Genomic DNA, 13579 nt, shown 5'->3' with positions numbered 1-13579 from the left:
TTTAAAAAAAAAAAAAAAAAACTTACTGAGCATGTGCAACACACATAACGCAGCAAATGTATTGCTAAACGCGCAGCATGCAGCACTTTCCAAATATTGCTACACGTTACACACAACGCAACGTGTGCACTGTGAATGTCGCACAGACTTAGTATTGCTGTGCGTTAGTCTGCGTTGGAACATTTTCTAACAAGCCACTTTAACGTCGCACTGTGAAAGAGGCCTAAAAGGCATTTTATCAATGAGATATATCACCTAGGAGAAAACTTAAGAAAAGTGAATTGGATATTATGTTTATTAAAATAAGTATTACCTTTTTACACAATGCAGTGAAAAATGTCGGTCTTTGTCCCTATTTGACAGCAGAGCATACAGCAGTGAACCAAAATGAAAATGTTTCTCCTCCCAACTGTACCCAGCTAATAACATGGCTCCCTGCCTACCTTCCTTGAAAGAGAGGTGATTATTAATGGTCAGCTGCTTAATTCTAGAAAGACAGGTATTTTTCATTGGTCTCTGTTCACTATGAAGAGGATGTCAAGAGTAATTTAGATGTGTGTGAGGCAGGGGTCACACTTGTCTTTCAGTTTCTACACTTTGCAGAAAACTGAAAGACAAGTGTGACCCCTGCCTTACAGCAGCTAATGTAATTTATAGAGAAAACTGACAAATTTCGCAAGATGTCAGTTTTTTTTCTGCATGTGAAATCTGCATTAAAGTGTGACCTTGCTTATTGATTAACATGAGTTCTCAGTTGAAGTCAGTTTTTTTGTGCAGAAAACACGTACGAAAGCCGGTAAGTGTGACCCCTGCCTAAGTGTTTCGTATTTTTGCAGATCTTAAGCCCTTTAACTGTAAACTGTAACCTTTAACTGTAGCGAGAGGACCATGGAACATGCCATATTTATTTCCTTTTAAACAATACCAGTTGCCTGGCTATCCTGCTGATCCTCTGCCTCTAATACTTTAAGCCATAGACCCTGAACAAGCATGCAGCATATCAGATGTTTCTCGCATTTTTGTCAGATCTGACGAGATTAGCTGCATGCTTGTTTCTGTTGTGATTCAGATACTCCTGCAGCCAAACAGAACAGAAGGGCTGCCGGGTAACTAGTATTGTTTAAAAGGAAATAAATATGGCAACCTTCATACCCTCTCCTCTCATTACTGTTGTCCATTTAAAAGCAGGGTGCTCTAGCACTCTTTGTGCAACTTAAAAATGTAATAAGGCTAGATGTTTAAGCACAACATGGACATATTTCAAAGTCTACAGTAATTATAGAAGTATTTCAGTTTCCCCAACAACAATGATTCCCTTCTGTATTCACCATTTTAATCAATTAATAAATCAGCATATGAAATAAATCCCTTGTGAGCTCATTTGATTTTCCCACAGCCACTAACTTAAAGCTGCACCATCCCATTAAGTCACAAATAAAGCCATTCCCAGCGAGATGACATCAGCCAACCACTGGAGCTCAAAGAAGAAAGACACTGAAAGCAGCACCTACACTTCAAGCACTATAGTGAAAACTACAGTTAACACAAAGAAGATACTGGCTGAAATCAAGCTGTCAAGATTCTTCAAGCAAGGTAACACGATACTTCCATCTACCAAAGAGGAAGTGGCAAAGCAAGATGGGGACCAAGAGAATAATTCCAAAAACGTTGATCAACTTAAAGAAGAATAAAAGTTTACATCCCTTGTGAAGACATAGTAATCTAGCTACTAGAGGATATTCCCTTTTTTTGCTACATAGATCTCACCTTACAATAGTGAGTCTCTACAATTTTGTCAGGCACCATCATTTATGCTTAGGCTGCCATCTTGCCACAGCTTAACTGGACAGTAGTAAACGACAACTAACAGGAAGACAAATGAAAGAGATGCTCTATAGTGCATTGGTAACCACTACATGGATATTCCATAATACTGAAAAGTAAACTACTTAGGGTATAATTAAGGTGTACATTATTATTGATAGATGATATCATGGCAGCAACCACTCACACTCAATGGTAAGTTATAAGATATAGGTAACTCATTCCAACAATTCCAAGTGCATTAAGAGCAAGATATTTTGCCAAAGAATGTGCTATGCCTATTGCACCCATCTATTTCAGATCAAGTGATCCTATCAAGAACATCGGATAATGTGGATATAAGTGTCATAGAACAGTAGCAAACAAAGTAGACAAAAGAAGAGAAAGTAAAAGTAGCCTCTACCTAACACCAACGCAATACCCCCAACTACATAGGTCACTCACTTCTAAGCTTGATACCAAGCAGTTCATATTAAAGAAGGTGCCAAAATAAATCATTTCTAATACTGTAAGACTTTTGTATATGTATTTGTTATTGACATTATTAATACAACCACTGAGCATGAATACAATCCTGTTATAGAGAATGATATTTTATAGTTATTTCAGAATTACATACTGTATATTATGCAGGAAATGAAAAAAAAATAAAGATTGTAGAATTTCAACAGTTTGAAATAAGTATGAATAATACATGACAACTTGGTACACAACATAACGTAGCATTTACACCAAGCAATTTTTGTTTACTGGAAATGAAAATTTTAAATCTTTCATCTAATTTGAGTAGATATTTCTCCCTTTGAACATGTGCAGCTAAGATTTCCTGTACAATGTCTAGGCCATTAGCTCAGCGCCACTCCTTACAGCTCTGTCTGCCAAATATCTTATTTATGGCCTCCATCAACCCATCAGTATTGCATAGTTAGACAATTAAAAACGTTTTATATCCATCCATGAATTCTTATAACAATGCAACGCACAAATAATAGTCCAGTATATCATTTGTGGTAAGTGTAGGGATAGATACTTTGGCTGTGCTGTGGTCACATGAAAAACAGGTCTCTATATTCATAAATCACATTTTCAAGCCTTATACCTAAGGCTCCTTTCAGATTGGCGACTGAACTGCCCATTTGCCGAGCAGTTCAGTCTCCCATCTGCCACCCGCCAGTGCAATTCGGATGCAATTTAAATGCAGCTGAATTGCACTAGTTGAAACACCATGTCAAGTTTTGATATGCGTTGGTTTTACTGGGCGGCGGAGGAACGCAACATATTGAGACTGAGCGCGGCTGCACTCAGATGTCACTCCATGATGTATAGTGCCGGTACCAGGTGCTAACAAGCGCCAAGCCGGTGCAGGAGAGCATCTGACAGGCGGTGAATTCATTGCTTGTCAGCTGCCCATGTGAAAGGACCTTAAGGCAGCTTGGTCACTCAAAGGCAGATGACTGTGAAGGCACAATACTTATACAGTCATGGCAAACATTCCACTGCTGAGTGCATAGACTTCTCTTCCTTTGCAGTTTACTGTATCTCAAAAGGCACCCAATGAGGGTTTGTCACCAACAGAATATAAACAGCCATAGAAGGACAATAAAGATGAAGCGTGAACATGACCCTTCCTGATTTTGGCCATAACTGAATGAGCTGGATTCTTCTGATTAAACAATTGTTTAAAACAGAGGCGCCAGATAAGGATAATATAGTTAAAAACCATTTAAAAAGGGGGAGGAAGTGGTGGACTTACCTCCCACAAGTAGACATATGATCAGTTATTCACTTAAAAAATATCTTTACTCGAGTAGACTCCAGAATGATAGCAACACGTTTCACGGGTTACACCCCGCTTCATCAGGCAATATGTGGAGCTTGTAAAGATCCAGACCAGGTATGAGCGCCTCCACCTGAGGCCAGGTGGCTATCTCACCTGGCCTCCTGGCTCAGTTCAGATTCACCACATCTTTGGCAGACAATCCCAGTCTGTGAGCCGGCGGGGATATCAGCTGTGCAACATGATTCGGGAGGAGGGCAGAGGCACACAGGGGTGGAGCTACCTGATGTAGGTCACACATCTGATGCATTTCATCTCATCTAGACTTCCCAAAAGTGTGACATCACCAGTAGGTCTCTGTTTTTTGTAGCCAGCCCATATGCATAATTAAAATCATTAAAGGGGAATAGAATCCCTGTAAAGATACGATATGTTTTTATCCAGGCTTCCAATTACAAATCATATTACTATATTACAGACTATAAGACTATAAGAAGGTTGTGTGTAACAGTAACAGCCAACAGAACTGACTAAAACTAACTATGAGCTTATGAGGAGATATTAATCATCCTGGGTAACAAATTCAGTCTGCATCAAATTAGATTTCAGGTTTTGATGCTGCATGTATAGAAACTGTCCAAGACAACAGGTTAAAAACAGTGAGCGGCATCTGTAATAGATGCTACTCCCACGCCAATCAATGTACTTGCACAGTTATAAGTTACTGTATGTGCTTCCAATAACTCAATGCAACCACTCTTTTGAAGCCAGCAGAGAGTGTTAGTAAACTTTTCTTTCTATTTACTGTTGGCAGTGAATGACATTCACTCTTCTCTCAGAATGTAACCCATTGACGAGGTCACATATCTTAACCTGATGACAGAAATGCTTTAAAGGAGTTATCAGGCAAAAAAAAAATGAGTTTTTACGCGTTAGTGGTTTAACGCGTAAATCTTTACGCGTTGAACCACTAACGCGTAAAAATGTATGTGTTAATGTTCCTGCACCAGTGGGAATGCGTAAAAATGTACGCAATGTGGCCCGCCGACCCCGAGGTCGGCAAAAACTAAACTGACAGAGGGGGACCAGAGCAGCAGTAAGTGACTACGAGGGCACAGGATGGCTGCATGGGGCTGGTAGAAGCCCCAGATAAGTGAAACTCCTTTAAGGATATAAATAACTGAATGAAACAATAGCAAAAAAGTCTGTAAACTGTAAACAAACATTAAGAAAACATTTGCTTACCTCCGCTGTACATGCACTGCACCGATGCCGATCTTCATTACCAGAACCCTGGAAAGGAAACATTTTTTTAAGAAATTGAACTAACTGTGCAGAAAACTGGCCCCCCTTTTTTTCCTGGCTTAGCAAATGATTAATCTAGCCAGAGAAATAATGAGAAATGAATGTTTTATTATTTCCAAAATCTGGTTCACATTTGACAGTTGGCACTAGTTGCCCTTTTATTTCTATTTTCTAAAAATGGTCTAGAAGCTCCTCTGAATCAGTACATGGTTACATATACAGTTTATTAAAGAACCATTACAGACTAGAGGTTAAAAAGTTTCACAACATGACCCAATAGCCTCTCTAAGTAGATCTTTGGCATACATCAACTTAGGGCATTGGGTATAGCTGAAATTTTAAGATATTGTCTGTAACAATTTTTTATTGTATCTTTATCTTAGATAGAATAATAAATACATTTAAATAACGGTATCAAAAAGAACAAAATATCGTCTATAACAATGAAAACAAAAATATATTTACAGTCGTAAGGAGCATAGTAAAACTTTGGTAAATATTGCTGATATTTTGCTACAACTAAACCTAGTCTACCCTCCCACAGTACCTTTCCCTGGTGGTGCCTAACCCACTAACCCTAACCCCCCCCCCCCAGTGGTTTCTAACCCTAAGACCCCCTGGTGGTGCTTAACCCTAAAACCCCCTTCTAATGCTTATGCCTAACCCTAAAACCAGGGGCGTAACTAGAAATCACTGGGCCAGCCTGCGAAAATTTGGATGACCCCCCCACAGGTGTCAAAGCAGGGGGTTTCAGTACACAGAGCTCACCACTGGATGCCCCCAGTACAAATAGCCTGTTATAGGTGCCCCCAGTATAACCAGGTATAGGTGCCCGTCCCCAGTATAGCTAGGTATAGGTCCCCTCTGTATAGCAAGGTATGGGTTAGGTCTTCTCAGTATAGCTAGGTATAGGTCCCCTCAGTATAGCTAGGTATAGGTGCCCTCATTATAGCTAGGTATAGGTGCCCTCAGTATAAGTAGGTTTAGGTCTCCTCAGTATAGCTAGGTATAGGTGCCATCATAGTAGCTAGGTATAGGTGCCCTCAGTATTGCTAGGTATAGGTCCCCTCAGTATAGCTAGGTATAGGTGCACTCAGTATAGCTAGGTATACATCCCCTTAGTATAGATAGGTATAGGTGCCCTCAGTGTAGCTAGGTATAGGTGCCATTTTGGGGGGCAGGAGGGGTGACAGTGCATGAGGGGAGGGCATTGGCCACCCACATCAGTAGTGAGGGGGACCACCCCCCCCATCCCTCACCTCGGGCTCTCCCTTCAGCGCTCCCCCCTCCAGTATTAATCGGCGATAGGAGCAGCGGGCAGGAATGCGGGCATACCTCTCTCATGCATTCCACACAATGGAAGGTCTCTGCATGTGTCTGATAGTGATGTCGCGAACCTCCGATTTTCGGTTCGCGAACCCTGTTCGCGAACTTCCGCGGAAGGTTCGGTTTGTGTAAAAGTTCCCGAACCGCAATAGACTTCAATGGGGAGGCGAGCTTTGAAAAATAGAAAAAATTATGCTGGCCAGAAAAGTGATGGAAAACATGTTTCAAGGGGTCTAAAACCTGGACCCCCAGGTGGCAGAGTGGGATAGACACCAAAAGTCCCGGGGGGAAATCTGGATCTGACGCAAAGCAGCGTTTTAAGGGCAGAAATCACATTGAATGCTAAATTGCAGGCCTAAAGTGCTTTCAAACATCTTGCCTGTGTATACATCAATCAGGGAGTGTAATTAGAGTACTGCTTCACACTGACAATGAAGCAACGACCTTATTATCTTCTTGTGTGTAGGTAGGCATAGGTAGCAGTCCCAGTATAGGTAGGTAGGCATAGGTAGGTGCCTCAGTAGTTAGCTAGGCATAGGTAGGAGACTCAGTATAGGTAGGTAGGCATAGGTTGGTGTCCCAGTAGTTAGCTAGGCATAGGTAGGAGACCCAGTACAGGTAGGTAGGCATAGGTACGAGTCCCAGTATAGGTAGGTAGGCATAGGTAGGTGCCTCAGTAGTTAGCTAGGCATAGGTAGGAGTCCCAGTATAGGTAGGTAGGCATAGGTAGGTGCCTCAGTAGTTAGCTAGGTATAGGTAGGAGACCCAGTATAGGTAGGTAGGCATAGGTAGGTGTCCCAGTAGTTAGCTAGGCATAGGTAGGAGACCCAGTATAGGTAGGTAGGCATAGGTAGGAGTCCCAGTATAGGTAGGTAGGCATAGGTAGGTGCCTCAGTAGTTAGGTAGGCATAGGTAGGAGACCGAGTATAGGTAGCTAGGCATAGGTAGGTGTCCCAGTAGTTAGCTAGGCATAGGTAGGAGTCTCAGTATAGGTAGGTAGGCATAGGTAGGTCCCCTAGTATAGGTAGGTAGGTAGGTAGGTGTCCCCGTATAGGTAAGTAGGTGCCCCAGTAGTTAGGTAGGCATAGGTAGGTGTCCCAGTATAGATAGTTAGGCAGGGCCTGGCTGGCACAGTAATAACAATTACCAAGGTCCAGCTGCAACAGATAGGGCTGTATAATGTCAGTGTCAGTGAGCAACACACACAAAAAAAAACACATCAAGAAAACATTAGCTCTCAAAAAAGCTGTCGAGGAGTGCTATTTTAGCAATAACAATCAGCCAGGAGCAAGCCAAGAGCCTAACTAATCTTTCCCTAGGAGAAAAAATCTGCAGCAGCTCTCCCTAGTCTGTCTATTTGCAGCAGGCACACGAGTGAGTGTCATGGCCAGCAAGCCTGCCTTATATAAGGGGGGGGGGGGGGGGCTCCAGGGCTGAGTGTAGCCTGATTGGCTACAATGTGCCTGCTGACTGTGATGCAGAGGGTCAAAGTTGACCCTCATAGTGCATTATGGGGTGAATCGAACTTCCACAAAAGTTCGCCTGCTCTTGGCGAACACGAACCACTGAAGTTCGCCTGGAACTGTTCGCCGGCGAACCGTTCGCTACATCTCTAGTGTCTGATGCTACTTCCTGTTTATCAGGAAGTAGCATGAGGCACTTACAGAGACCAGCACATGGAATGCATGAGTGAGGTATGTCCGCGTTCCTGCCCGCTGCTCCTACCGCTAATTAATGCTGGAGGGGGAGCGCTGAGCGGAGAGCCCAAGGTGAGGGGGGGGGAAGTGGCTCCCTCCCCACCGATGTGGGTGGCCAATGCTCTTCCCTCATGCATTGCGACCCCCCCTGCCCCCCAAAACGACCCTGAACCCCTATTGTTACGCCACTGCCTACAACCCCTTTTTGGCGCTTAACCCTAATACCCCCTTTCTCCGCTGCATATAACGTTAATACAAAAAGCACTACATTTCTAAGATAATACACTACAAAATAATAATTTACTAAATTATGATTGTCAAAACTGATTTAAAAATTATACTTTTCAAAACACTAATTCCCAAAATGAAAAATGTTGATTTTACAGGCCCGGCACCCATTATTTACCGGGCGCCCAAAGTTCTTCTTTGACGCCCAATAGCAGATATTTTGCATTAGCGCCTACAGAGTGCCCAAATAGTCCATTAGCCCTAGTGTTGGGCGAACATCTAGATGTTCGGGTTCGGGCCGAACAGGCCGAACATGGCCGCGATGTTCGGGTGTTCGACCCGAACTCCGAACATAATGGAAGTCAATGGGGACCCGAACTTTTGTGCTTTGTAAAGCCTCCTTACATGCTACATACCCCAAATTTACAGGGTATGTGCACCTTGGAAGTGGGTACAAGAGGGAAAAAAATTAGCAAAAAGAGCTTATAGTTTTTGAGAGAATCGATTTTAAAGTTTCAAAGGGAAAACTGTCTTTTAAATGCGGGAAATGTCGGGTTTCTTTGCACAGGTAACATGTTTTTTGTTGGCATGCAGTCATAAATGTAATACATATAAGAGGTTCCAGGAAAAGGGACCGGTAACGCTAACCCAGCCGCAGCACACGTGATGGAACAGGAGGAGGCGCAGGAGGAGAAGGCCACGCTTTGTGAGACACAACAACCCCGGCCTTGCATGAGGGCAAGAAGCGTGCGGATAGCATGCTTTGTACCGCCATGCAGTCATAAATGTAATAAAGATAAGAGGTTCCATAAACAGGGACCGGCAACGCTAACCCAGCAGCAGCAGCAGCAGCAGACGTGATGGAACAGGAGGAGGCGCAGGAGGAGAAGGCCACGCTTTGTGAGACACAACAACCCAGGCCTTGCATGAGGGCAAGAAGCGTGCGGATAGCATGCTTTGTACCGCCATGCAGTCATAAATGTAATAAAGATAAGTGGTTCAATAAACAGGGACCACGCGGCAACGCTAACCCAGCAGCAGCAGACGTGATGGAACAGGAGGAGGCGCAGGAGGAGAAGGCCACGCTTTGTGAGACACAACAACCCAGGCCTTGCATGAGGACAAAAAGCGTGCGGATAGCATGCTTTTTACCGCCATGCAGTCATAAATGTAATAAAGATAAGTGGTTCAATAAACAGGGACCACGCGGCAACGGTAACCCAGCAGCAGCAGACGTGATGGAACAGGAGGAGGCGCAGGAGGAGAAGGCCACGCTTTGTGAGACACAACAACCCAGGCCTTGCATGAGGGCAAGAAGCGTGCGGATAGCATGCTTTGTACCGCCATGCAGTCATAAATGTAATAAAGATAAGTGGTTCAATAAACAGGGACCACGCGGCAACGCTAACCCAGCAGCAGCAGACGTGATGGAACAGGAGGAGGCGCAGGAGGAGAAGGCCACGCTTTGTGAGACACAACAACACAGGCCTTGCATGAGGGCAAGAAGCGTGCGGATAGCATGCTTTGTACCGCCATGCAGTCATAAATGTAATAAAGATAAGTGGTTCAATAAACAGGGACCACGCGGCAACGCTAACCCAGCAGCAGCAGACGTGATGGAGCAGGAGGAGGCGCAGGAGGAGAAGGCCACGCTTTGTGAGACACAACAACCCAGGCCTTGCATGAGGGCAAGAAGCGTGCGGATAGCATGCTTTGTACCGCCATGCAGTCATAAATGTAATAAAGATAAGTGGTTCAATAAACAGGGACCACGCGGCAACGCTAACCCAGCAGCAGCAGACGTGATGGAACAGGAGCAGGCGCAGGAGGAGAAGGCCACGGTTTTTGAGACACAACAACCCAGGCCTTGCATGAGGACAAAAAGTGTGCGGATAAAGCAGCAATGCTTTTTGCCGCCATGCAGTCATAAATGTAATACAGATGAGAGGTTCAATAAACAGGGACCGGAAACGCTACACCATCCCAGATGTTCATTGGTCATGTTACTTGGTTGGGGTCCTGGAGTGTTGCGTAGTCATTTCCAATCCAGGATTGATTCATTTTAATTTGAGTCAGACGGTCTGCATTTTCTGTAGAGAGGCGGATACGCCGATCTGTGACGATGCCTCCGGCAGCACTGAAACAGCGTTCCGACATAACGCTGGCTGCCGGGCAAGCCAGCACCTCTATTGCGTACATTGCCAGTTCGTGCCAGGTGTCTAGCTTCGATACCCAATAGTTGAAGGGTGCAGATGGATTGTTCGACACAGCTACGTCATCTGACATGTAGTCCTTGACCATCTTCTCCAGGCGATCGGTGTTGGAGGTGGATCTGCACGCTTGCTGTTCAGTGGGCTGCTGCTGCATGGGTGTCAGAAAATTTTCCCACTCCAAGGACACTGCCGATACCGCTCCCTTTTGGGTACTAGCTGCGGCTTGCGTTGTTTGCTGCCCTCCTGGTCGTCCTGGGTTTGCGGAAGTCAGTCTGTCTGCGTACAACTGGCTAGAGGAGGGGGAGGATGTCAATCTCCTCTCTAAAGTCTCCACAAGGGCCTGCTGGTATTCTTCCATTTTGACCTGTCTGACTCTTTCTTCAAGCAGTTTTGGAACATTGTGTTTGTACCGTGGATCCAGAAGGGTATAAACCCAGTAATTGGTGTTGTCCAGAATGCGCACAATGCGTGGGTCACGTTCAATGCAGTCTAGCATGAATTGAGCCATGTGTGCCAGAGTCCTACCAGAATCCTCATCATCCTCTTGTGAGCATTGTGATAGTTGTTGTGATGCATCATAGTCGTCACCTTCCTCCTGGTCTGCTTCTGCTGACCATTCGCGTTGAATTGTGGAAGTCCAACGTGCACCGCTCTGGCCCTCGTCAGTGGTGGCATGAAATTCCTGCTCCAACTCCAGCTGTTCCTCCTCCTCTTCTTCGTCATAGCTGCTGGGGCCAGCGTTCCCTGAGGCGGATGGCCTGATGTTGGTACCATCACGCTGATCGTTTTCTCCTTCAGATTCCCCCAGTTGCATCATGACAGCTGTTTCCTTGATTTTTAACATCGACCTCTTCAGTAAACACAGCAGTGGTATGGTAATGCTGACTGAAGAGTTGTCACTGCTCACAAGCAACGTGGATTGCTCAAAATTTTGGAGGACTTGGCAGAGGTCCAACATGTTGGCCCAATCGGATCCACAGAAGCTTGGCAGCTGGCCGGATGCACCTCGGTACTGCGCCGTCATGTACTGGACCACTGCACTCTTCTGCTCGCAAAAGCGGGCTAGCATGTGCAGCGTAGAATTCCAGCGCGTAGGGACATCACACAGCAAGCGATGGTGGGGGAGATTGAAGCGCTCCTGCATCTTGGCGAGTGCCCCCGAAGCAGTACTGGAATTTCTACAATGTTTGGCCACTCGACGCACCTTCAACAGAAGATCGGCCACGCCTGGGTATGTCCTCAGGAACCGCTGAACTACTAGGTTCATCACGTGCGCCAGGCAAGGGATGTGTGTCAGCTTAGCCAACCTTAAAGCGCAAATGAGATTACTCCCATTATCACACACAACCATGCCCGGTTTCAGATCCAGCGGTGCCAGCCACAAATCCGTCTGTTCCTTTATTCCCCTCCAAATTTCCTCCCCTGTGTGCTGCTTATCCCCAAGGCAGATTAGCTTCAGCAACGTTTGCGAACGCATGCCAACAGCTGTGCTGCACTGCTTCCACGATCCTACTGCTGCTGGGTTAGCGTTTCCGGATGAGGTACAGCTTTGAGATGCGTTGGAGGAGAAGGAGTCAGAGAGGTAGGTGCTGCTGTTGTTATCCAGTGGGAGGGACGGCGGTGCAGCTGTTTGCGGCGTGGGCAACACCCGCGCCGTAGCAGGTGAGGAATCGCTGCCAGGCTCCACAAGGTTCACCCAGTGCGCGGTAAGGGAGATGTATCGACCCTGGCCGAACGCACTCGTCCAGGTGTCAGTGGTGAGGTGAACCTTGCAGGCAACGGCATTCTTCAAGCTTCGGGTTATTTTGCTGACCACGTGCTCATGCAACTCAGGCACTGCAGAGCGCACAAAGTGGTAGCGGCTGGGAACCACGTAACGTGGGATGGCCACTGACATCATGCCCTTGAAGCTGTTTGTCTCCACCACTCGATATGGCAGCATTTCGCAGGCCAGAAGCTTGGCTATGCTGGCTGTTACTGCCACGGCCCGGGGGTCATTTGCTGGCAATTTCCTCTTGCGCTCAAACATCTCCGACACAGACAACTGAACCGTAGCGCTGCACACGGAAGGGCTGTTGGTTGTTGTGTTTGATGAACACTTGGAGACCTCAAGAGCACTACTCCGGAAAGTGACAGTGTCAGCGTCGTCTGATGTTTGTGAATGTTGTGAACCACGCAATGGCTGGGCTACTGCTGCTGCTGAGGCGGGTCTGGTGGTGAGTCTGGTGAACCCAAGGGAGGCAGTGTTGTTGCTGGTACCCTGTCTTGACGCGTTTGCCCACAGAGTGGGATGTTCGGATAGCATGTGACGGCTCATGCTGGTGGTGGAGAGGTTGTTAATACTTTTCCCCCTGCTCAGGCGGGTCTTGCACACCTTGCAAATCGCCATGGTAACATCCTCAGTGCAGTCTTCAAAGAAAGCCCAGACTTTGGAGCACCTGCCTCCTTGCTGGCGATTTCTGTTTGCTCCTCTGTTGCCTCTCACTTAAACTTCCACGCTTGTGGTGCCTGAAATAGCGCGCCACCTACCTTGTGGCACAAGGCGAACTCGTGCAGCAGTGGGTTCTTCAACAGACTCATCTGTGCTGCTGCTACGACGGCGATGTTCTCGTTCACAAACAAAATCTGGGTCTCTGTCCACATTGTCCATACCCTCCTCTTCCATCTCCTCAAACTCGTCATATGTCATTGTGGGCCGCCGCCGTGGAGTAGAGCTCCCCACAACAACCTCTGCGCAGCACACTCCAACGTCGTCTTCCAGATCTTGTCGGCCGACCTCCTGCAATTGCAACCCCTCCTGCCCAAATTGCTCTGGGATTTGGGTTTCCGAGTCCTCCTCGGACTCGCCTTGTATTTCAGTGCGCGGTGCATTTCCCACAGTTAACGGTTGTGAATCCAGGCACAACATTTCTGGCTGTTCCTCCATTGACCTTTGAAAGGTGGAAGTTTGTTGGGCTGGGAATAGCTCCTGCGAATACCCCATTGTGTCCTGAGGTAATTCATCGGACTGGTTATCTGGCAGTTGTGTGCGTGGTGTCGCTGCCGGTTGTGTCAGCTTTGTGCCCACTGGCTCCTTGTAACTGGCTGAGGACTCGGACCTCGTGCGTGATGTGCTGGTGCTGCTTAACCCACTGCTGGACGCTTGAGAGGTCATCCAAGTAATTATCTGGTCCTGTTCTTTTGGATTTGTGAGGGTTGTTGTCCTGGAC

General features: G+C 46.2%; 1 protein-coding gene across 1 annotated transcript in view; it reads right to left on the bottom strand.

The window, feature by feature from the left end:
* LOC137522536 (uncharacterized) overlaps window positions 1–13579 on the bottom strand; it is a 728649-nt gene that overhangs the window by 622402 nt on the left and 92668 nt on the right. The window contains exon 3 of the mRNA XM_068242619.1: window positions 4847–4894. Within this exon, the coding sequence (XP_068098720.1) occupies window positions 4847–4894 (48 nt within the window). The remainder of the gene's footprint in view (window positions 1–4846; window positions 4895–13579) is intronic.

The sequence above is a fragment of the Hyperolius riggenbachi genome, chromosome 6, assembly GCF_040937935.1.
Source record: "Hyperolius riggenbachi isolate aHypRig1 chromosome 6, aHypRig1.pri, whole genome shotgun sequence".
Taxonomy (NCBI): Eukaryota; Metazoa; Chordata; class Amphibia; order Anura; family Hyperoliidae; genus Hyperolius; species Hyperolius riggenbachi.
The sequence above is the reverse complement of the archived record's forward strand: the minus strand, read 5'-3'. Positions and strand labels throughout refer to the sequence as shown.